We start from the raw sequence: 26,337 nt of genomic DNA on the forward strand, positions 1-26,337 counted from the left end.
GTACGGTCCTGTATATGGCAGCATTTTTACTGCCGAGCTGACGGCCATCTACCTTGCTCTTCAACAGGCTGTACAGCTCTGTGCTGTTCACCCCTACAGCTCTGTCTACTTACACACTGACTCTTTGTCATCGCTTCGTGCTCTCGCTAACCCATCACACAGATCTACGTCGGATTTGGTTACTGATGTGCGGTTTCTAGCCTTGTCCTTGTGTAGGAAGTCGGTTCCCGTTTATCTGCAGTGGGTTCCATCCCACATAGGCATTCAGGGAAATGAGATCGCTGACCGTTTAGCTGGTCAGGGTGCCGCCCTTCACGGGCAGGAGGGTGCTCCACCTTGCCCTCCCTTTTACGACACTGCACGTCTCATGATTCACCAGGCCTTGCGCGACCAGTGGCAGTCACGCTGGGCCGATCTACCGACACATCGTGTTCTCTATTCGTATCAAACAAGGGTCTTTCACAGCAGTGACCCTTGGTGGCAGCTCACTCGCCATCAGCAGACTGCCATTGCCCGCGCTCGGTCTGGTGCCCAGTTATGCTATTCCGTCAATGCCCCTGACGGAAAGTGCTCGATTATGTGCCGGTTGTGTTCTCTGCCCCGGAAACTATCGACCACAGCTCACCTTATTATCCATTAAGCACTGAGGTACCAGTGGCAAGCAAGATGGGCTGACTTACCTACTCACCGTGTTCTCTTTTCCTTCCAACCTCGACCTTTCCATAATAGTGACCCCTCGTGGCGCCTTTCTCGTCCCCAGCAGACTGCCATTGCTCGGGCCCGTGCTGGGGCCCTTTTGTGTTACTCGGTAAATGCTCCTGATGGGAAATGCACTATTCCCTGCCGTTTATGTTCGGGCTCACCTGAGACAATTGACCATATACTCACTTGCCCGTCACTGTCTTCTATTCGGACTCGCCTGGCCGGAGACTGGTTTCGTGATTGCTGATCTATGGAAGAATGCTAAGCTTATGGCTCGACTCGCACATTACCTACATCACGCTTCTAAGCTCCTACAGAGAATTGCCGAGCAGGAGCGTGCCATCAACTTCACTGTAACTTAGGAGGTCCACTGGTCTCCATCGAATATGTATCGTGTATACCCGCAATTATTTATTTAGGACCAGTGGGGCTCCCCGGGACCCCAACTTTTCTATTTTTCTGATTATTAATGCATATTGTTTGTGATTGTATTTGCTTTTGTTTATTGTAAATATGTGAGTATTTTGTCATTTAAAGCTGCTGTCTATTAAATGACTTATTTTCTACCTTTGTTTTGGCGTTATTATTTTATGTACTCGTAAAGCATGTCTCTAGTGTACGCCTGGTTTAGTGTGCGCATGGTTACTGACCTTTGTCTAATATACATCTAGAGCTGGCTGTTGAATTTCAAGCTACTGACTTTGTGTTCTTTAAAGATCATTTTTTAACATAATGATAAGGTATGGGTTAAATCACTGTATTGCTCACACACATCTTTACTGGTAATTGCAAAAATAATATTCACAGAGATTTACGTTTCAAAAGCTATGATTCTGACATTATTGTCGCTCTACACAATTGAGGTGGGGGGGGGGGAATAACCAACTCAGAGTAAACAGCGTCAGTTTTTAAATGACTGTTCTAAACATACATATCCAATTACACATGTAATACCTACTGATTCAAAAATAGATTTAAAAAAGTAGCAGTGGTATTTTGACTTTTTTTGACAGATGGTCCATGGGGGGGGGGGGGGGGGTTATAACCCACCTAACACCCCTACCCTACGCCACTGAGCTGAGCGGATAATTAACTGTACCATCAGTGTTAGTTTTAATTAAGTTGTTTTTTTTATACAAAATATAGCATTATTTACATTTAATCTAGATCTAGTAAACTAAAATAATAATTAATATACCCCCCTCTCCCCCGTCACATCGTCACAAATCCAGACCTCCCCACCCCATAAAATGACGCCACACCTCATTCTGCAACCCCCCCCCCCCCCCAATTTGCAGTTGAATTTTTCTTAAAACATCGATATTTTTCCAAAATCTTGTCTGAACTCTCTAAACAGAGTATTTTAATCAATTCCTATTACAATTTATTAAAACAGTTTTCTAAAACGCGAAATAACGGCTACAATTTTTGTTCTAACATTACTTTTTGTTAATGCAAAAATGTGACGTCCCACCATCTGAACCCCCCCCTCCCTCATCACACACCGTCTTCTAATTTAGTCCACCATATATATATATATATATATATATATATATATATATATATATATATATATATATATATATATTCGGGGAGGGGAGGTAAGACGGGGGGCACTTGAAATATTTGGGGGGGGGGGGGAGCGGGCACTGTTAAGAGGAGTATATATTTTCTATATAAATTCCCTTTCGTTTGGGGGAGGGGGAAGAAACACTGTTTTAAAGGGGTAGTTTTCCCGTTGTCCCACTAAAGTTGGATCAACAATTATATGATGGCCTATTATTTCAAATAAGAAATGACGGAACATACAGTTGCCAAAACTTTAATTACACTGACTACCAATGTTCACAAATAAAATTAAGTCTTTCAAAGTGCACATACAGAAAGTAGTAAAGCTGTTGGTGTTTGAACAATATTTTAATTTTTATTTTATTTTCGGTAGTATAAACATTTAGAATACAACGATTAATTTGTAGAATGTTGGGTCTAAAAACTATACGACAGTCTAAATTAGGCTGTTTTGTTTTCTTAAAAAAACAAACATTGGCAAGAGTTCCATGTTGGTCGGTAAAGACCCATTGAATCTAATTAATGGGCTGTTCCAATCACAGCGGGGGGCATGATAGATATGTTGGGAGATACCGCGGAGTCCCATATCAAAAACATATGAGCAGGCTACATAATACGTCCAACCAGTGGCGTAGCGAGGTCGGGTGTCACCCGGTGCGGCACTTAATGGTGTCACCCCCCCCCCCCCAGAGGCATAGAGACCCTTCCCGGGGACAAACTTTCAAATTTAGGATTTTCACCCCCCCCCCCCTCAAACTTTCGATTTGCACCCCCCCCCTCAAGTTTTCGATTTGCATCGCCACCCTCAAACTTTCGATTTGCACCCCCCCCCCTCGAGTTTTTCTCTATATATTTTGCTATTTTTTACCTTGGTGTCACCCCCACTAAATGGTGTCACCCGGTGCGGTCCGCACCCCCCCCCCCTCGCTACGCACCTGCGTCCAACATACAATCGCGAGCAGGCTACATAATATGTCCAACATACAACCGCGAGCAGGGCAGGCTACATAATATGTCCAACATACAATCGCGAGCAGGCTACATAATACATTCAACATACACTTGCGAGCAGGCTACATAATACATTCAACATACACTTGCGAGCAGGCTACATAATACATTCAACATACACTTGCGAGCAGGCTACATAAATTAATACATTCAACATACACTTGCGAGCAGGCTACATAATACGTCCAACATACAACCGAGGTAGTTTTCTTACACGTGTCAACAACCCCACAACCCGAAAACTCCGATATTCAAGATTTAAAAAAAAAAGTTTATTAAAACAAGAAAAATAGTACACGGTTATCATTTTTAGGGGTCATCTATTTATAACATGACCTTGGGAACCACATTTGTTCTAGAGCAACCCCCACCCCCACACCAACTACAAGACTGTATTAGTATCAGGGGCGTAGCGATACTTCCCGGCGCCCGGGGACAAACTTTCGATTTGCACCCCCCCCCCCCGAACTTTTCATTTGCACCCCCCTCAAACTTTCGATTTGCACCCCCCCTCGAACTTTTCATTTGCACCCCCTTCAAACTTTCAATTTGGCGCCCCCCCCCCTAAGGTCGGCGCCCGGGGACATATGTCGTCCCCCCCGCCCCCCCCCCCCCTCGCTACGCCTCTGATTAGTATTCAGCAAAATCATTCAATTGACGACACTGAGAATTAATTTGATAATTAATTAGATCTTATACGATTTTTCCTTTATTTATTTAATTAATTGATCATCAGTATCCACTATTATACAGCGCCCGACTGCAGATTTCAATTAATTTTAATTATATTGCTTAATCAACGTCATTTGTGGGTGTTTTCAAATAACAGATAAAACTATACGGAAATAACAACATGCATAGCAATAAACATACTATAGGAAATAGCAAACGACACAACAATATTAACAACGTTCTTGTTCGTATTCTTCAATTGCGCGGTCTCTTAATGGTATCAAGTTGATTTGTACCTTTCAGGTGATAAAAACAAGTTGGTCCCTGTAGTTGTAAGTACGTTATGTTGTATATTGACGTCTTTTTGTATGTTGCCGTTTAGCTGTATATTGACGTTTGGCTAAATATTGTATATTGACGTATGGTTATATGTACGTTTTGTTCTTCATTGACGTTAGGATATATTTTGAAATTTCGCTGTATATTGATGTTTGCCGGCATGTTGTCTTCATTGAAATAGCACCTCTCTCCTGCTTAGACAGGTCAACCAATCAGAAGCTTCAACCAATCAGAAGTTTCAACCAATCACAAGTTTCAACCAATCAAAATTTTCAACCAATCAGAAGTCGTCGACTGGTCTGAGTTGAGTTCTCTGCCGCTGAAGGAGATCACGTAGACTGTGTCTAGACCAGCTCCCGACATTCGCTGAAATCATAAAACTTGTTTTAGATGTCTTCTACTCGACAGCCAGGGTTTCTTTCAGGCATTTATCCCGGGAGGGGGATGGCACTTGTAACTAACGGGAAGGGGACACTAGAAACTTCAGGGGGGTGAGGGGTGGGATGGACAGAAAATGGTTATCTATATAAATATAATATTTCTTTTATTTAGTCCGGGGGGAGGAGGGGGGGGGGCAATGTTCCCAGGAGAGATGCCCGAAAGAAACACTTATAACACTGATATTAACAGCGTAAAATTTACAAAATAGTGGAAATTATAAAACAGTTTCTTCCGGGCATCGAAACACGTCTACCGCCCCCCCCCCCCCCAATTAAATATAATTTATACTGAAAATATGTTCTTTTACCAATGTCGTCGCAACGACTGTTCTTTACATTAAAAGTTTTTTAAAAACCTGCAAGTCTGCAGGTACCAAAGTACAGACCGTTATCCTGGTCGTGCCAACGGATCTGCTGTCTGCTGTCGTCTTCCTCTCTCATCTGGCTCTTCCGCTTCTCCAGGATGTCATTGAGTTCTTTGGCTGATCGTGTGCTGTACTGGCAGACAAATTGGAGACATACATGGTACAAATGTATCAAATTAGCAACTTGTTACATGTACGGTACAAATGTATCAAATTAGCAACTTGTTACATGCATGGTAGAAATGTATCAAATTAGCAACTTGTTACATGCATGGTACAAACGTACCAGATTTTCACCCGGGTGGTCCGAGCAGTTCAAACATTTAAATAACACAACAAACAATAGACTATCGCAAGCACCATGCTCATATAAGTACAATATTTTAAAGTGAAACTCATGTTTAAACATTCATAAAATGACTCTAAGTCAATCCCAACACTGACTCTTTAAGCCCATCCTATGACTGACAAAGCCCCTCCCATTACTGACGAAGCCCACACCATGACTGACAAAGCCCACCCCATGACTGGCTAAGCCCACCCACTCCGCTCACCCTATGACTGACAAAGCCCACCCACTCTGCTCACCCCATGACTGAAGAAGCCCACCCCATGACTGACGAAGCCCACCCACCCTGCTCACCCCATGACTGACGAAGCCCACCCACTCTGCTCACCCCATGACTGACAAAGCCCACCCCATGACTGACGAAGCCCACCCACCCTGCTCACCCCAGACGTGTTTTTCTGCAGGAGGATCAGGCCGTCCAGACGGATAGCCTCGTCATGACTCAGCAGACGTTTGACGTCACTCAGACGGAGCTGGAACAGGTCCCATCCCGTGTATCCGGCCAACGCCTCGCGGGCTCTGTGGGGGGATTCAAATGTCAACCTAAAGTTAGACTAAAATAACTGACATGAAACCTGAAATGACACATGACATGACCTGACATAAAACCTGACATGACACGGCACCTGGCAGGACATGACACCTGACTTACATCTGACACGAAACCTGACATGACACCCGACATGACACCTGACGTGACATCTGACTGACATGACATCTGATATGACATCTGACATGACAAGACGCCTGACGTAACCTGACATGACTGAGATACCTGACATGACACCTGACATGACATGAAACCTGAAATGACACCTAACATAGAATGACACCTGACATGACACCAGACATGACACCTGACATAGAATGACATCTGACATGACATCTTACATGACATCTGAGATGACACCTGACATGACACCTGACATGACACCTGACTTACACCTCACTGAATCCCTTTTGTGCCAGCCAGGTTTCCACGTCTTCCGCTCTCGAGTTTTCCGTTAGTTTGATGACGTCACTTGAGCGGGCGCCACGCGTAACCCTAGAGTGTATTTCACTCATGTGGTCTTTGCTTCGTCCTACGAACAATACACATTTTGTTTCTAACTACGAACAACATAGAAAATGATTAAACAGCTATCTTTATAGAGAAAACAATGCTTCACATAACTATATTAGAATTGAATATAAACACATTGTTACAATAATGTACACAACTTGTGCATGACTGTAAGGGGGAGGGGGGAAGTAGTAATATGAAATCAAAACGTTTCAAGTTGTACGGACAAGAAAAAACGTTTTGTTAAGAGAAGAAAAAATGAGAGAACGTTAATTAATCATTAATTAATTAAACTTTTTAATGTTAATTATCATGAACTGATTTAATAAAATACTCAGGAACAGGCTAAAATAGGATGTAAAAAAAGAAAAGAAAATTTTACCGGGACTAAACTAAAAATTTGCCGCTGAAATCATTCGTGAGGCTGTGGATCCTTGACCTTACGTACCTCTTTGTCGCATATCCAAGTCGTATTTGTCTTCCTCTAGACTAGATGCATGGTGGGGTGGCTGGACAGACGACAGAGAGTAGGATGGGGGTGGGTCCTGTTTTGTTGAAACACCTCTCAGTTGCTGCGGGTATGTCGGCGATTGTTGTCTAAAGCGTACAGGCGAATCTGGGTAGGAAAATGACGTCACTTGCTCGCTGCTAGACTTGAAGGAAGCGGCTCTTTGATTGGTTGCAGGCTGATGCTGGCTGAATGATATCCTCTTTTGTTGAGTTGGCGTCGACTGGGCTTGGGGCGTCTGGGCGCCCCGAGGGGGGTAAGGCGAGAACTGTTCACGTGGTGTCGTCTGCTGGGGTGGGTACATCGTGGCTGAGTACCTTAAGGCGGGAACAGATTCCTTTCTCCTCAGGTGCGGGGCTGTTGCTCTGAGTGGGGGTGGGTGCCCTAGGTACGAGTCGTGACCCGCTGGAGGAGACGCCTCTTCACGGAGCTCCTGGTGCGCGGGGCCTGGAAATAGAGCACACAGTTTACCAAGTGCTCACGATCAACACGTCATATGTTGCTCCTGGGGTGTCTAGACTTCCCTCCCCTACACTCAGACTATAAGATATTACAAGGCCATATAATCTCCTATTGCAAGTTTGAGGTCTATTGCCAACACATGAACAATTGTTTGTTCTGAAGGTACGTGTATCTATATCCGATGACAATACAAAATTCAAATTACTAAAGAAATTCGCAAAAAGGGAAAAATAGCACGGTGGTGGAAAGAAGTCAGGTGTTCATGAAAATCTTGGGGAATGTTACATCAGATGTGGACGCTATTTTGTGGGAACTTTGGTTATAGGATATTGGTGGCAGGGATTAAAATATAATCACTGGTTACATATCAGGATTAAATTATAAGCTGTGGATAAAAAATATAAGACTATTGTGATTCAAGCAGGTGTATCCAAGTGATTTGACCTTTGACATGTAATTAAAGACTCGGGTTATTGGGGTCAAACCTAACTACTTATTGCGTGATCATTTTTACAGTTTAATAAAATAAAACAATGATTTAAACATGTTTCTTTAGGTTTTACATTGTAGTTTAATTAGCTAAAGCTCTCAAGTTGAGTAACTAATGGATTTATACAATTAATCATGTTTATTTTCTTATCATATGCTTTTATTACAAACAGTTTTATGTACGTTTTATCAATGTTAACATTATGTATAAGGAAATAGTAGGAAAAAAAACAACGTAAACGAGGACGAGCAGGTAGCTTTACTTGAGCAAATATTTTTCGTGTGATGGTTCACCCTGGATTAGAACTCACGTACCCCGACATGTGGGGGTGAGCATAGATCTATTCTGCCATTTGGGTGACGGCAGACTTTACGTTATTTGACATATTATCCCACTCATCTTTAAGTATTATTATTGTAACCATACATTATTTTGACAAAAAAAATAACCCGCGACTACTTTATCCTTTAGCAGTAGTTCATCATTTATTGAATTTTAACTTTAGTTTAAAAATGAAATTTGAGCAAGTTAAAGTTAGGAGAATGAGTCTCACAACCAATGTAGATATAGATTTTATTGCTTCGTGTGAACGCCCGTCAGTGTTGCAGACCTTATAGGCTGCATATCTCAAAGTTTATAGGCTTACCACAAGTAGGCCTATGTATTTCCTGGTCAATATGTAAAAAACAAAACAAATAGGAGCCAAATAAATCGATTGCTAAAGACATTGCTGGCACAAGATACAACTTCTGACCAACAGAACTAACCCACCCGATTTTCGACTGCCTGCTGTTTGGTTCGGCCACACTGAGTAGATTGTAACCAAAGCATCTTGTAGGCTATAGGCTTAATGTATTCGAGATCAGCGTTTCTTTCACACTTTTCTCTCCAATGGTCGGGGGGGGGGGGGGGGGGCACTTGAAATATTGTTTTTTGGGGTGGGGGAATAATTTTTATTATAAACTGGGCAGTCGGCCTACCTGCCTTACCTTTAAAAAATAAATGACATTTTCTTCGAGGTTGGGTATATATTCTTACCTTCTGCTATTGCTGGTAAAGTTTGTGGTCTACACTATCTTCAGTATTTTTCATTAGTGAACCCATATGGCAGAGAGCATACCCTTTATTCATGTTTTATAACATGGAGGCAGGCTCCATAACACCAGACAGCACATACTGGGTACCTATTTGGGCTGAGTGTATCTAGAAAATGTTACATCTTTTGACCCCCTAGAGTATTGACATTTTGACTCATGACAGGCAACCAGCTAACAGGGGCAACTGGTTAAACATGCAGTGAGGTAATGGTGAGGTAGGCAAAACAAAATGGTCGTAGGTTAAAGGTCACACATACACGCATAACAAAAAACGGGCACACAGATTGAGTAAATAAAAACAATGAGTTTATTACCAAATATTTTAACTGACAAAACAGATAAGGCTCCTTCAATTAAAAACTTTATATATTTCACTATTAAATGGTATACCAGTAACAATTTAATTTATCCCATTTAAATGGATAACAAAAGTCCCATCTTTAACATTAGCTCCTGACTTACATTAGCTCCTGTCTAATGTTCTATATTTGTATTATGCTAATGGCAAGTTACAAACCTATTTAAAGCTGTTATCAACCCTGACAGCTGGATGTCCACATAGATCTATAAACTATACTCCCAATGACTTCATCTATACATTTCAAATCATTACTAATGTTACCAATAAACTATTTTATAATTCTTCTTAGATACATCCTCATGCTGGCCTAGAAAAGTCTTTTATTTTACAATACTTGGATGGATTGACGGTTGAGGGGGGGGGGGGGGGGGGGGGGGGGGGAGAGAGAGAAGGAAAAATAGACTTAAATTATTTAATTATTTAAAAAATTTTCACTACCTTTACCTTTCAAATATTTTAATTTTAGGTAGAGGCATATTTAAAAATATATTCAAAGAAAATGTGTTTGTCATCTGAACTGAAATAAACACTGCCGCATAGAAGCAGTGCGGAGCAAGAGTTATCTATTCATTAATCTTCTTTCATTAGTCTAGGTCTTAGCAGATACAAGAAATAAAGGAGAAAAAACAACTTTTGATTTTGGTTTTCTATCCTGAATAAATAAATATATTCCACAAAGGGACACAACCCAGGCATTAAACCTATAGACATGAAAATACAAGGTTCAGACAAAGTCAACCTAAAATGTATATTTACAGTAAATGTTGCAGCCATTCTGTTGTTTACATAGAAGCAGAAGTAAATAAATAGCTGACATCATCTTCTCTAGTATAAGGTTAAATATTTTATTTGATAAACTTTCAATGTATGTACAAGCAAATATATGACGTAACAATTGGGATGACTTAATCAATGGGTGGAGGAGGGTTAGAAATATAAGTACAAGTTATATCAAAATATTGCAGTGGCTATGTTGTTTTCTCAGTTTGTTGACATTTTTCTTCTTCAGTTTTTACTTCTTAAAAGCAGTATTTATAATTAACAACTTTAGAGGTGAGTATAAAAAAAAACAATTATGGGATACAAATGTTTGAAATGTGATTTTAAAAAAAAACAACTCAGCCACTGGGAGATATAGGATTATAATTGAACACAAAAAATTTAAACTTATAACAAATAAATCCTGGGTTTTATTTCTCAACTCTAGCAACAAATCATGTCGGCCCATTGGGTCTGATGAATCACACAAGTTGAGTGAATCACACAGCCCAAGTTGAGTGAATCACACAGCCCAAGTTGAATGAATCACACAACTCAAGTTAAGTGAATCACACAACTCAAGTTGAGTGAATCACACAACTCAAGTTGAGTGAATCACACAGCCCAAGTTGAGTGAATCACACAGCCCAAGTTGAGTGAATCACACAGCCCAAGTTGAGTGAATCACACAGCCCAAGTTGAATGAATCACACAACTCAAGTTAAGTGAATCACACAACTCAAGTTGAGTGAATCACACAGCCCAGCTTGAGTGAACCACACAGCCCAGCTTGAGTGAATCACACAGCCCAAGTTGAGTGAATAACACAGCCCAAGTTGAGTGAATAACACAGCCCAAGTTGAGTGAATCACACAGCCCAAGTTGAGTGAATCACACAACTCAAGTTGAGTGAATCACACAACTCAAGTTGAGTGAATCACACAACTCAAGTTGAGTGAATCACACAACTCAAGTTGAGTGAATCACACAGCCCAAGTTGAGTGAATCACACAGCCCAAGTTGAATGAATCACACAACTCAAGTTAAGTGAATCACACAACTCAAGTTGAGTGAATCACACAACTCAAGTTGAGTGAATCACACAGCCCAAGTTGAGTGAATCACACAGCCCAAGTTGAGTGAATCACACAACTCAAGTTGAGTGAATCACACAGCCCAAGTTGAATGAATCACACAGCCCTAGTTGAGTGAATCACACAACTCAAGTTGAGTGAATCACACATCCCAGGTTGAGTGAATCACACAGCCCAACTTGAGTGAATCACACAGCCCTAGTTGAGTGAATCACACAACTCAAGTTGAGTGAATCACACAGCCCAGGTTGAGTGAATCACACAACGTAAGTTGAGTGAATCATTCTGCCCAAGTTGAGTGAATCATTCTGCCCAAGTTGAGTGAATCATTCTGCCCAAGTTGAGTGAATCACACAGCCCAGGTTGAGTGAATCACACAACGTAAGTTGAGTGAATCATTCTGCCCAAGTTGAGTGAATCATTCTGCCCAAGTTGAGTGAATCATTCTGCCCAAGTTGAGTGAATCATTCTGCCCAAGTTGAGTGAATCATTCTGCCCAAGTTGAGTGAATCATTCTGCCCAAGTTGAGTGAATCATTCTGCCCAAGTTGAGTGAATCATTCTGCCCAAGTTGAGTGAATCATTCTGCCCAAGTTGAGTGAATCATTCTGCCCAAGTTGAGTGAATCATTCTGCCCAAGTTGAGTGAATCACACAGCCTGTGGATGAGTGATTCAAAGTTTGGTGTCCTATTGTTGTAACAGTTTTCCAATTTGTATTCACACAGAGTGTGAACATAATGAACAACTTACAGTAATATTAATCATATTTCACATAAACAATGTCAACATTTGATCTAATACCTTTGAAGATATGATAAAAAAAACAGAAGATAACAAACCCCAAAAGAATCAAATGATACAAGATGAGCAGATGAGGTAGGTGAAAACAAAACAGAAACTTTGGAACAAAGAAACCCCTACATGTCCCAGAAAACAGGTGATGGGAGAGCAAATTTTGAAATGAAATTGTGGTTCTCAGTGCACAAGAAAACATTACAAATGACTGCAAAATGTTTGCAGTTGTCAATACAAAGCTTTATTTATAAAAAAATAAATATGTATATAAATATAGGCACTATTGAAAGTATGAGTATGGTATATGATTTATTGCAGGTATACAGATTGATGATGGTCCTCACAACACAGAGACTATAAATAGAAGGTCATGTGATGTCAACTTCCTGTTGACTTTTTGTAATCATTGGGAAAAGAGAAATGCTAATCACAATGAGAATCAAGAATAATTTTAACATTCAATAGACATTTTCTTCTATATGTAAACCCCTTGTTCTTTTTCCAATGTAATTGGTAGAGTATAAACAAGAGCAAAATGTAATTCCACTCAAAGACTGAATCTAGCTAATTGCTGAATAGGAATAGCTGCAGCTAGCTACAGGAATTGTTGAAGCTAGCTACAGGAATAGCTGCAGCTATGGAAGTAACTCCATACAAATATTAAGTCAATAAAAGAAAGAACAGACAAGATTAGACAGCAACTTTCACACCAACAAATATTCAACACAGGTGGAATGTAGGTCAACAACTTGTCAGGAATCAGTGTCCAGTTCACAGCTTAATTAGTGTGTAATTAATTAAGGACATTTTTTTAGTATCTAATAATTACTATGCACATTTGAATAACATCAACAAAACTGGAACAGGTAAAAGAGCGCAGGTGATAAGCTTGGATCAACAGGTGGGCAGGTAAATGTAGGTCAATGTGGTGGGAGGTCAATCAGAAATATTTGATTTCACCTCCCAGGTGTGCTGTGGTCAGGTCGTGTTGGTAAGAGGCTTCAGAGTTGGTGGTCCTGGATGGGGGTCCTGCTGTGTTGTGTATCTGTAGACTGTCCAGCAGATGGTCAGCTCGTCCTAACTTGTCTGGCAACTGTGGACGTAATCAGGTCAGGGGTTAATCATCTCGATGGTTGGATGTAATCAGGTAGGGGTTAATTATCTGGATAGTTGCGTTCAGTTCAATTTTTAATGACATTTTTTAAAGAATAAAAATAACCTGATTTTTCTGTTTTATGAAAAAGATTTATTTATATTAAAATGTAATTATAAAATAAATTAAACACAATAAATTTAAAATTAAATTCTAAAATTTAATACAATAATGAAAACACTAATTATAAAATAATGGGTTGTAATTAACAGACTTTATATCACATTTTGATTAGATATAAATTATCACACCTTATATATTGCTGTTTATACTGTTAAATAATTATAAAAAAACATGCCACCATGAAGTTGAATGAATGACATATATGTAAGGCAGGTTAGACTGTTAAAATCTTGCACGTTTGCTTATTTTTATGGTAATTTAATTTCTTCAATACATGCCCACCAATCAAGGGTAGAGGTATTTAAATTTGAGAACCACAAACCTGCTGATATCCTAATCTAAATTTAAAATCATTAAAATGATGAGTAAATTATTTTAAGTTGACAATAAGCTATATTATGTTAGCTTGTTAAGAATGTTAACAACATAACATTTAGAGATTTGTTAACTAAAGTAATACAAGCAAACAACAGCGGTAATATATGAGTGCAAGCGTAATGTTTGTTACGTTTTTGACCAGGGGATATATTGGTGCACATTAAGACACAATTTAACCTAATATAAATATAACTGAACAGAAAACACCAGAAACCTAGACAGATTTAAATGACAAATTCATCTGATATAACCTATTGTATATGTGCAGAGTTTATAAATTAGTTTATAACAAATACACTGACTTCTGTGCAATGTATGCTATGGTGCATTTAAATATGGTTCTTTACTGTATGCATAAATTCTGTCATGCTCTGAGTAGCTAGTGTTTGTCAGCTGTGGAGGTCATATAGACAGGCCATGTAGTGTAGATGTAGATCCTGACTATAAAATTACACAACCTCATCCACTGACTAATCTAAAGTTTTGATTCAACAAAAAAAAAAAGAGTGCAGTGTTATGACAGCCTCTAATGTGCCCAAGTGTTGGAGAGAAAAAAATGAGAGAACTGGAGAGTTACAGAACATTCCCATGCTTCTCTAGGTTAGACAGGAAACTGAAATATTCAAACATCTACAGGCAAGTTTACCAATGTTGCTTTTGTTTGGATTTGAATATTATGTGGAAACCAACAAGACATTAGGGCACATAAATTAACTTTTAATAATTAGCACACTACAATCTACACACCACCATAGTTTAATTTTAAAGGATTTTAATCATGAGTTGATGAATATTTGTGAAAAGTATATAAAAACCAACTCAAAAGTTTTGCATTTAGTTTTTTAGTTGAAGACTAGACAAAGACATGTCTATGAAACCTAAGATAGCATTAACTGTAAAGGAAGCAACATTGGAAATTGTCTGAAGAATTGAGCAGACCATCACCCTTGTAAGCTGTAGAAAATAAAGAACTGACAACATCAAAGTTATCTCCCTGTAATAGATGGTTGTTTACCTAATGAGTGTAGTGTTTATGTCTATATGAGAAACATCAGGTTCAGTTAAATCCCTGTAGAAGAAAAGGATTCAAATTATGCACAAGGTTATTCATGGCAAAGCTTTCTTTTGTTATTAGCTGTAGGCATCCAGCTAATGCCTGCTGTCTGCCTTCATTCCATTTTACACATTCAATTAAACTGGAGAAGTGTTGTAAGACACATTTATTTATAGCAACAGTAAAACTGTGGCATTGAATCCATCAAATGGTTTTCAAAAAATCACACTTGAAGCGGAAAAAGCAATTGTAAGTTTTGCTGTCATGCTATGTTAGTTTAGCCCTCACAAATGTGTTAGTTGTTTTAAAATCTACTTTTTAAAACTTTCTTCCGTTTAAAGATAAATAAAGAATCACACATGCATTGCTTTTTTTTAATTGTAAAAAATAGACGCTAGTAACTAAATCATAGCAAATAGGCGATAAAGTAAAAAAAAAAACAAGATCAATAATTGGTTTATAGTCCTTTTTTTGTTTTCAATTAACAAAAAAAATGAAAAACATTTTTTTCTATTATTGTAAAAATAAGTATTTCATTTTATGTCTCTATGTTATTAAATAAGTAACTTTAAAATCTAATTTTAAAAATAAATCTATTTTACTGAGATTTAAAATATCAGAAATAAAAAAATTGAAAATAGTTTGTATCTATTTTCTGCTATAAGCTCATAAGCAAAAACTGTTTTCTAAAGGTTTCAAACAAAATAGGATTCAAACAAAAGTAGGGCTGAATGCTCTACCAACCAACCTCTCCTTGCAGCTGTTTCAGTATTGTGTATGGGGCGAAGCCGACCTCTCCCTTGTAGTTTCTCAGCTTCCACCAGTTTTTACTGCTGTCTAAGACCTGGGGGTACAGTTTAACATGATGGACAGGGGTCAACATGATGGACAGGGGTCAAAGTGATGGAACAAGGTCAACATAATGAACAAAGCTTAAGAACTGTAAGGATAGAGCTAAACATTGTGGACATAACTTATATTGATGGACAGAGCTAAACTTGATGGACAGAGCTAAACTTGATGGACAGAGCTAAACTTGATGGACAGAGCTAAACTTGATGGACAGAGCTAAACTTGATGGACAGAGCTAAACTTGATGGACAGAGCTAAACTTGATGGACAGAGCTAAACTTGGTGGACAGAGCTAAACTTGATGGACAGAGCTAAACTTGATGGACAGAGCTAAACTTGATGTAGTTGATGGTGTAATACATACCTGCAAGACGTCACCTTTCTGGACTGAAAGTTCTTTGGGGTTTTTACCAGGTCTGTCATGAACAGCTTCGTAAATTCTGTGGAAATATTACGTGCTTGTTTGGTCAGCCATTTACTGGGCATAGAGGGGGAGGGTGTGTAAAGAAATTGAGACAGCATTTTTTGTCTCTATTTTATAAAGGGCAAAAAAGATGAAAACTGGAACATATAAAAGAGTAAATTATACTTTAAAAACCTGAGTGTGATAACACTTTAGAGGATCGTTAGGTCAAAGAAAGGAGAGAGGTTAAATAGTGAGTTGACCAAGTGTTACCAGTGGGCCAAGTGTTACCAGTTGGTCAGTTGACCAAGTGTTACCAGTTGACCAAGTGTTACCAGTTGACCAAGTGTTACCAGTTGGTCAGTTGACCAAGTGTTACCAGTTGGTCAGTTGACCAAGTGTTACCAGTTGACCAAGTGTTACCAGTTGACCAAGTGTTACCAGTTGGTCAGTTGACCAAGTGTTACCAGTTGACCAAGTGTTACCAGTTGACCAAGTGTTACCAGTTGGTCAGTTGACCAAGTGTTACCAGTTGACCAAGTGTTACCAGTTGGTCAGTTGACCAAGTGTTACCAGTTGGTCAGTTGACCAAGTGTTACCAGTTGACCAAGTGTTACCAGTTGGTCAGTTGACCAAGTGTTACCAGTTGACCAAGTGTTACCAGTTGGTCAGTTGACCAAGTGTTACCAGTTGACCAAGTGTTACCAGTTGGTCAGTTGCCCAAGTGTAACCAGTTGGTCAGTTGACCAAGTGTTACCAGTTGGTCAGTTGGTACAGTTACAAAGTTCAACTCACTGAGTGTCTCCATTACGCCGGAGCTCGTCATAATAAGCAGCGTTTTCATCTTGCCGAGACATGGGTCCCCTGTGTGGCTCTCTCTCCACCATTTTAGGAATGTCAGGCCTCACATTTCTGTCAAAAGTTTTTACACATTCAAACATTGTCGCAGCTTTAAACAATAGATTTTTCTTTTTAAAAACTTATTCTGCTTAAAATTAGTATTAATAAAGTAAAATAAAAATAAATAAATTAAAGCTTAATTTTAAAGTAATATATACCAAAGATTGTGTTACTTAACTTTAAAACCATAGTTTATTTAAATGAATATAAAAATGAAATGAGGTTGTACACACATAAAAATTAGCACTTTATTGAAACATTAATTCTAAATAACAAAAATAAAACATTTTTAAGTAAAATGAGGTTAAAAGTTTTAAAAAAATTATTTAAAATAGCCAAATTAATAAAACAAAAAGGGTTATAAATTTCAAAGGATATATTATTAATTGAAATAAATTTAAAAAAAAAAAGCTATCAAATGTGTATAAGCATTATGAACTATCTGAACTAAAGAGAAGTTAACTCTGGCTAGGTCAAAGTTTGAGCCTCTAGCAGATAACATGAAAGCTTCAACAAACTTTACAGGTAGACTTTAAAGACAGGAGATTTAAATCAAACTATTCTCTAGAGAATGATCAAAATAACTTTAGATTACTCCACTGAGTGACAAACATACAACAAGGTTGTTATACAGACTAGAAGGACAAAATGGCAGCTGAAGCTTGGTGACTTGTGAGCATATACAAACAAAATATTTTCATTAGGAAGTAGCAATGCAGCAAGGTTCAGTTGGGGAGAGAATGTAGGCCATGACTTGAGCAAGTTTGTGTATGCCATGACTTGAGCAAGTTTGTGTATGCCATGACTTGAGCAGGTATGTGTATGCCATGACTTGAGCAAGTTTGTGTAGGCCATGACTTGAGCAAGTTTGTGTATGTCATGACTTGAGCAGGTATGTGTATGCCATGACTTGAGCAAGTTTGTGTATGCCATGACTTGAGCAAGTTTGTGTATGTCATGACTTGAGCAGGTATGTGTATGCCATGACTTGAGCAAGTTTGTGTATGCCATGACTTGAGCAAGTTTGTGTAGGCCATGACTTGAGCAGGTATGTGTATGCCATGACTTGAGCAAGTTTGTGTAGGCCATGACTTGAGCAAGTTTGTGTATGTCATGACTTGAGCAGGTATGTGTATGCCATGACTTGAGCAAGTTTGTGTAGGCCATGACTTGAGCAAGTTTGTGTAGGATATGACTTGAGCAAGTTTGTGTATGCCATGACTTGAGCAGGTATGTGTATGCCATGACTTGAGCAAGTTTGTGTAGGCCATGACTTGAGCAAGTTTGTGTATGTCATGACTTGAGCAAGTTTGTGTATGCCATGACTTCAGCAAGTTTGTGTAGGATATGACTTGAGCAGGTATGTGTATGCCATGACTTGAGCAAGTTTGTGTAGGCCATGACTTGAGCAAGTTTGTGTAGGCCATGACTTGAGCAAGTTTGTGTAGGCCATGACTTGAGCAAGTTTGTGTATGTCATGACTTCAGCAAGTTTGTGTAGGCCATGACTTGAGCAAGTTTGTGTATGTCATGACTTCAGCAAGTTTGTGTAGGCCATGACTTGAGCAAGTTTGTGTAGGCCAACCAAACTCACTCATGAGATTTACACTGTGCTGACAACATAACTACATGTAGCATGAGATGGAAGAGTCAAGCAAGGGGGACAATAATATCAGCTTTTGTCTGATAGTAAACAAACTATTATGATAGAGAAGGTATATCTATATAAAAACAAAACTTCAACAAAATAAATTTCTAGAGTTTTAAAAAGCTGTTATTATATACAGATTAGATTCATACAGAAAGTCTGTTATAACCTAAGTCTAAAAGTGAAAACTTATAAGGATAACGAAAGCTGTATTAGAAGTAATTAAAAAGCAAACTGCAAATGAGTGAACAAAAACATTTCCAGCAAATCAAAATTTCAGCCCACCCTCTAACCGCAACAAATAATTGTACGCTTCACCTTTTGAATGCAACTTGTAATGCCATGAAAACCTTTATTTATTTATTTATCAATTAATTAAAGACCTCAATAAAATACTCTGAGACAATCCATGCAGGAGACTAGGTCTATCACCCAACATTTCAAATTGATAGTCAATAATTCAACGTTTTAGTCAATAATTCAACGTCTTCTTTTGTGTTACATGGTGTCCAGTTGAATTCTATTGAGGTTTCTATTTAAAAAATTGAGTTTTATATTTAAAAAAATTGAGTGCTTTATATTTAAAAATTGATTATTTTTCAAATGACAAGCGCATAACTCCAGTGGAGGAAGGTGAAGTGTCACATGATCAAGTTGCTGGATTAGTGTTGTGACTGGCAGATAAGTGCTGTGGGTGTTAGGATCATGCTGGGGTACAACAACTTTAGAAGGCCGTTTTTTTTTTTAATAAAATACTTTTTTTTATTTATTGTCAAAAATGTTTTTAAATTCTTAAAGTTGTTGTAACCAACATAAAGTGACAGCTTTTTATACTAGAAATTGTGTTGGCTATCTCTTCTGGACCAGACTAGTTATCTCTCTTGGTACCCAGATTTCTCTCCCATTTAGCCCTTGTTTGAACCTAAAAACAACTTGCATGAGAAGCTTAGATTAAAATGGAGCTTTACTTGACCAAGACGAGAGTTCAGAAACTTTTCCACTTAATGTGGCTGATTGATGGAAAAAGAAAGAGAGAGTGAAAATTGTCCTGCTAGATCTATGGAAGAATACTGTAAACAGCTGAGCCTTCAGTCAACAAACGTGTATTACAATTTCTAACAAAAAAAAAAAAACTTGTTTCTGATTTTAAAAAGTGGAACAATTAAATAATTTCATTAAAATTACTTTCCTAACTTTAAAAAATGTAATGCTTGATTGTTTTCAAGTAACTATTTCTCTCTAAACAAACATCTGTTGAAATGATCTTAGAATGAAGAGGCAACCCAACACATCTTAGTAAATGCTGTCACCTGTCTACTTGGTATTGGTCTACAAACTCAGACGAGTACGGGCTGCCCATTCCGGAACGAGATGGTGACCTCTCTCTAGACTGAGGCTCATAACCTCTCATGCCGGGTGGCTCTAAAACTCTAGAGGCGTTAGGGTCATACCCTCGAGTCAGAGGTTCAAATCCTCTTGAAGGCAAAGGTTCGAAACCTCCTCGAGGATTAGACTCAAAAGCACGTTGATTTGATTCATAGCCCCTAGGTGCAGACTCAAACCTGTCAAAGTCATCATTGCGATGGAATCTGTCCTCATCAGGGTAGTGCATGGGACGCTGTACAGGGTTCTGGGGAGTAGCATTAAATACAAGTTTAGTGCATGGGGTTCTGTACGGGGTTCTGGGGAGTAGCATCAAATACAAGTTTAGTGCATGGGGCGCTGTACAGGGTTCTGGGGAGTAGCATCAAATACAAGTTTAGTGCATGGGGCGCTGTACAGGGTTCTGGGGAGTAGCATCAAATACAAGTTATTTAGTTCATGGGGTTCTGTACAGGGTTCAGGGGAGTAGCATCAAATACAGGTTATAAGGGGGTTTTAGATGAAAGCAACAATCCTATAGTGTTTTGTCTAGCATAACTTTAAAACTGACTGGCATATGGCTGTTAATGTGAGAGCTTGAAAAAGTCATACAATATCAGAAAAATACTTTACAAAATCTCAAGTTTTGTATATTACTAACATTTTATTTAAAAAAATAACAATAAATGAAGGGGTGTTGGAAGTTTGAAATGTGCTTGACTTACATAAGCTCTGGGCCTCTCCTCAATGACTGGTTGCGTTCTCATTGGTTCAATCATGGGCTGCTGGGCCATGATTGCCGACCTGGCCGTCAGCTCATCAATGACCCCAGCGGCTGGCTGCCAGCCATCATAGAACTCTGGGACGTAGGGGGGGATGTGGCCGTTCCACTCGTCCCTGCTTGTGGTCCAGTGCTTGCCCAGGGCCTGCCACAGCTCAATCTCCTTGGAGGTCAGACAGTTGAGCAGCAGCTGCTTGGCGTCTCCAGTCAGGACAGGCGCCACGGCCTGGTCCCCCAGGTTCTGGTTGCCATGGTACGGGTCACGGCTGGCCTCGTAGATCAGAGACAGAGGTGTGAACAGGAAGTGGACCAGCTCTGGTGCGTTAGGGTCATGAATGTGAGCTTTCAGCTTGGCCTGGGGAGGAAAAGTGCTTTTGTTAATGAATCGATTGTGTTCACTTATTAAAACTTCTAGACAAGAGTTGAGATAAACTTAACGACTTACCAATAAATTAAAGGAAACTTAACCACTTACCAATAAATTAAAGGAAAGTTTAAACTTCTGGAAAATGTCCACAAAGTCCTGGTCAGGTGGAGGTCTAGCCCTGGCATTCAGCATCCCATCTGTCAATAGAAACTTTAGAGCTACAACCATTTGTACATTTTACTACACTTCAAACCAGACACTATACACATTTGATATCTTTTTACATATGCTCAGTAAGTAACATTATTGAATAAAGTTACTACAAAAAAAATGTTTATTGCAGAAAAAATAATTTACAAGTTGACAATGTGCACAAATGGAAAAATAAAAAATTTCCGACACATTTATGTTGACAAACAAAGCAGTAAAAGATTAGTGTTTTAGCTACAGCAAAATATAAAAAAGTGACAAGCTATGAAATTAAAACACTTGATAGAAGTTAGCACAAACAATGAAATGACCACATAGAGGTTTGTACAAACAATGAAATGACTAGACAGAAATTAGCACAAACAATGAAATGACTAGACAGAAATTAGCACAAACAATGAAATGACTAGACAGAAATTAGCACAAACAATGAAATGACTAGACAGAAATTAGCACAAACAATGAAATGACTAGACAGAAATTAGCACAAACAATGAAATGACTAGACAGAAATTAGCACAAACAATGAAATGACTAGACAGAAATTAGCACAAAAAATGAAATGATCACATAGAAATTAGCACAAACAATGAGATGACCACATAGAAATTAGCACAAACAATGAAATGACAAAAATATTTTATTACCTCCTATAAAGCAGCATGTAAAGAATTTAAAAAATATTTTTGTTAATAAAGGTCAACTAGACCTATAAGCATTGGATCAAATACTTTTTATATTTATAACAAGTTAGGTTCATGTAAAAATGTAAATAAAGGTCTACTAGAGTTATAAGCATTGGATTAAATATTTTTAATATATAAAAGGTTATGTTCATATAAAAATGTTTGCATGACAATATTAATCATTAAAAAATTCAAATATTATTGTTCACTAGCAGTGGCTGGGGTGAATTATGTGAGGCAACACACAAGGACTTGTGATAACATTCAGTTTCCTGTAGATTTTATGTTAGTAAACCGAATTGTTTTTTTAAATGATTGAATGGTCAATGTTTGCATACATTTAAGAAGGGTCAAGCCTTTTTAAAAACATGAATGCCCCATTCAACACATGCGGGCCAAGCCTTGTAAAACAATAACTGCCCCAGGTCAAGCCATGTAAAACAATAACTGCCACAGGTCAAGCCATGTAAAACCATGACTGCCCCAGGTCAAGCCATGTAAAACCATGACTGCCCCAGGTCAAGCCATGTAAAACCATGACTGCCCCAGGTCAAGCCATGTAAAACCATGACTGCCCCAGGTCAAGCCATGTAAAACCATGACCTCCCCAGGTCAAGCCATGTAAAACCATGACCGCCCCAGGTCAAGCCATGTAAAACCATGACCGCCCCAGGTCAAGCCATATAAAACCATGACCGCCCCAGGTCAAGCCATGTAAAACCATGACCACCCCAGGTCAAGCCATATAAAACCATGACCACCCCAGGTCAAGCCATGTAAAACCATGACTGCCCCAGGTCAAGCCATGTAAAACCATGACTGCCCCAGGTCAAGCCATGTAAAACCATGACCTCCCCAGGTCAAGCCATGTAAAACCATGACTGCCCCAGGTCAAGCCATGTAAAACCATGACTGCCCCAGGTCAAACCATATAAAACCATGACTGCCCCAGGTCAAGCCATGTAAAACCATGACTGCCCCAGGTCAAGCCATGTAAAACCATGACCTCCCCAGGTCAAGCCATGTAAAACCATGACTGCCCCAGGTCAAGCCATGTAAAACCATGACTGCCCCAGGTCAAGCCATGTAAAACCATGACCTCCCCAGGTCAAGCCATGTAAAACCATGACTGCCCCAGGTCAAGCCATGTAAAACCATGACTGCCCCAGGTCAAGCCATGTAAAACCACAACCTCCCCAACCAGTTAGTTTACCTCCAGATTGTTTCTTCTTGTTCTTGGCCCCCCTGTCTCTCTTCCTCTTCTCCAGCTCCTTGTAGGACTCAGCTGCCTGCTGTAGCCTGGCCACAAACTTCTCAATGTCGTCAAAACAGTGGTTCAGTAGTTGCTGGGGAGGTTAAAGGTCACAGGTAGGAACACATGGGGTACACAACACATGGAGTACACAACACATGGAGTACACAACACATGGAGTACACAACACATGGAGTACACATCACATGGAGTACACAACACATGGAGTACACAACACTAACTTAGATGTGAGTCACATAAACATTGTAACATCATCCCCTCTGGGGTGTTGAAGGTTTTGTTACTTATTGAATGTCTTATAAGGAAGGTCTTCAATGACAGATTGTAATCACCCAATGTTTCTGATATACAGTGCTGGTGTTAACATTGCGTATTACATGCGCTAAGATTGTGTATTACACAGCCAAGAAAATGATGCTTTGTACTAATAAATTTAAACTTAGGTCTGTTAAAAGTTTCAATCCTATTTTTCTTATACAGATTTAGATGGAGACTGGAGCACGAATGGTTATTTTTGTGATGTACTGTAAGACCTACCAAATCTCTCTCTATAATTTTGTTATGGTGATATACTGTAAGACCTACCAAATCTCTCTCTAAAATTTGTTAGGTGATATACTGTAAGACCTTCCAAATCTCTCTCTAAAATTTGTTATGGTGATATACTGTAAGACCTACCAAATCTCTCTCTAAAAGATATACTGTAAGACCTTGCAAATCTCTCTCTAAAATATGTTATAGTGATATACTGTAAGACCTACCACATCCCTCTCTAACAAAATTTACTGTAAGACCTACCATATCCCTCTCTAAAAGATTTACTGTAAGACCTACCACATCCCTCTCTAAAAGATATACTGTAAGAACTACCAAATCTCTCTCTAAAATTTGTTAAGGTGATATACTGTAAGACCTACCAAATCTCTCTCTAAAATTTGTTAGGTGATATACTGTAAGACCTTCCAAATCTCTCTCTAAAATTCGTTATGGTGATATACTGTAAGACCTACCAAATCTCTCTCTAAAAGATATACTGTAAGATCTTCCAAATCTCTCTCTAAAATATGTTATAGTGATATACTGTAAGACCTACCACATCCCTCTCTAAAAAAATTTACTGTAAGACCTACCACATCCATCTCTAAAAGATTTACTGTAAGACCTACCACATCCCTCTCTAAAAGATATACTGTAAGACCTACAAAATCTCTATCTCTAAAAGATTTACTGTAAGACCTACCACATCCCTCTCTAAAAGATATACTGTAACACCTACCACATCCATCTCTAAAAGATTTACTGTAAGACCTACCATATCCCTCTCTAAAAGATATACTGTAAGACCTACAAAATCTCTATCTCTAAAAGATTTACTCTAAGACCTACCACATCCCTCTCTAAAATCTCTGTGCTGCCCCCGCCCAGATCTTCCTTCTCCCTGAGGGTGTTGACGCGGGTGATGAAGGAGCGCTGGTGGCTGATGGGTCCACCAAACTGACCCCCCTGGCTGTAGCTGGTCTGGTTAAACTGTCGCATCTCTGTTGTGTCTGAAATGTTTGCATTTCAATCAGTAATTAAACACTCAACTATAGATTGTGTCTAACCTCGTGGATCAAAATATTGCACAAAATACTCGTATTCCTTATTCAATAGCCAATCAAAACAAGGTGTTTTTAAAATGTAAACTAAAATGTAAATAACTGTTTTCAAATTCTCTGCAAAAGCAAATGTTGATCAATATTTTTCTAAAATTTTACTGTGTAAGCTTGACTTAAATAGTGAGAGCCAACTCAGAGAACAAAATGGACTAAAAAAGTTTTCTCAGTGTCAACCTGTGTTCCAGCCAACAAAAAACAGAATAGAATCCAACAAAACAACCAATTATTTCTTTAGCAGCTATGAATCAGAAAGTTAAACTGTAATGAAAACACCACCTTGACTTACCCAGGTAATTTCTCATTTTCTGACCTTGACTTACCCAGGTAATTTCTCATTTTCTGACCTTGACTTACCCAGGTAATTTCTCATTTTCTGAAAGTCATAGGCAGTTCCTGGTGGCTCTGGTGGGGGGACAGGCAGCCTAGATCTGAAGACATTATGTGAGAGTCAGTGTGGGAGTCAGTGGGGGGACAGGCAGCCTAGATCTGAAGACATTATGTGAGAGTCAGTGGGGGAGTCAGTGGGGGGGGGGGACAGGAAGTCTAGATCTGAAGACATTATGTGAGAGTCAGTGTGAGAGTCAGTGTGGGAGTCAGTGGGGGGGGGGGGACAGGCAGTCTAGATCTGAAGATATTATGTGAGAGTCAGTGTGGGAGTTAGTGTGGGAGTCAGTGGGGGGACAGGCAGCCTAGATCTGAAGACATTTTGTGAGAGTCAGTGTGGGAGTCAGTGGGGGGACAGGCAGCCTAGATCTGAAGACATTTTGTGAGAGTCAGTGGGGGAGTCAGTGGGGGGGGGGACAGGAAGTCTAGATCTGAAGACATTATGTGAGAGTCAGTGTGAGAGTCAGTGGGGGAGTCAGTGGGGGGGGGGACAGGCAGCCTAGATCTGAAGACATTATGTGAGAGTCAGTGTGGGAGTCAGTGGGGGGACAGGCAGCCTAGATCTGAAGACATTTTGTGAGAGTCAGTGGGGGAGTCAGTGGGGGGGGGGGACAGGAAGTCTAGATCTGAAGACATTATGTGAGAGTCAGTGTGAGAGTCAGTGGGGGAGTCAGTGGGGGGGACAGGCAGCCTAGATCTGAAGACATTATGTGAGAGTCAGTGTGGGAGTCATTTGGGGGGACAGGCAGCCTAGATCTGAAGACATTATGTGAGAGTCAGTGTGAGAGTCAGTGTGGGAGTCAGTGGGGGGGGGGGACAGGCAGCCTAGATCTGAAGACATATGTGAGAGTCAGTGGGGGAGTCAGTGGGGGACAGGCAGCCTAGATCTGTAGACATTATGTGAGAGTCAGTGGGGGAGTCAGTGGGGGGACAGGCAACCTAGATCTGAAGACATTATGTGAGAGTCAGTGTGGGAGTCATTTGGGGGGACAGGCAGCCTAGATCTGAAGACATTATGTGAGAGTTAGTG

At 39.5% G+C, this 26,337-nt stretch overlaps 1 protein-coding gene across 8 annotated transcripts in view; it reads right to left on the bottom strand.

The window, feature by feature from the left end:
- Window positions 1–4,337: 4,337 nt before the first annotated feature.
- The window catches only part of LOC131952270 (epidermal growth factor receptor kinase substrate 8), a 65,390-nt gene continuing 43,390 nt past the window's right edge, over window positions 4,338–26,337 (bottom strand). For 6 of the 8 annotated variants that reach the window (XM_059314865.1, XM_059314864.1, XM_059314866.1 and 3 more), the window contains 15 exons: window positions 25,278–25,351; window positions 24,652–24,812; window positions 23,206–23,338; window positions 21,205–21,293; window positions 20,674–21,084; window positions 19,897–20,216; window positions 16,835–16,951; window positions 16,001–16,076; window positions 15,533–15,628; window positions 13,037–13,169; window positions 6,959–7,465; window positions 6,391–6,529; window positions 5,831–5,966; window positions 5,120–5,231; window positions 4,338–4,659 (listed from right to left, as the gene is read on the bottom strand). In XM_059314865.1, coding sequence (XP_059170848.1) covers window positions 4,574–4,659; window positions 5,120–5,231; window positions 5,831–5,966; window positions 6,391–6,529; window positions 6,959–7,465; window positions 13,037–13,169; window positions 15,533–15,628; window positions 16,001–16,076; window positions 16,835–16,951; window positions 19,897–20,216; window positions 20,674–21,084; window positions 21,205–21,293; window positions 23,206–23,338; window positions 24,652–24,812; window positions 25,278–25,351 — 2,590 coding nt within the window. In that variant the 3' untranslated portion in view covers window positions 4,338–4,573. The remainder of the gene's footprint in view (window positions 4,660–5,119; window positions 5,232–5,830; window positions 5,967–6,390; window positions 6,530–6,958; window positions 7,466–13,036; window positions 13,170–15,532; window positions 15,629–16,000; window positions 16,077–16,834; window positions 16,952–19,896; window positions 20,217–20,673; window positions 21,085–21,204; window positions 21,294–23,205; window positions 23,339–24,651; window positions 24,813–25,277; window positions 25,352–26,337) is intronic. The other 2 variants (XM_059314871.1, XM_059314870.1) reach the window with 2 other exon arrangements.

The sequence above is a fragment of the Physella acuta genome, unplaced genomic scaffold, assembly GCF_028476545.2.
Source record: "Physella acuta isolate Inbredline_101_S28 unplaced genomic scaffold, ASM2847654v3 ptg000863l, whole genome shotgun sequence".
Classification (NCBI taxonomy): domain Eukaryota; kingdom Metazoa; phylum Mollusca; class Gastropoda; family Physidae; genus Physella; species Physella acuta.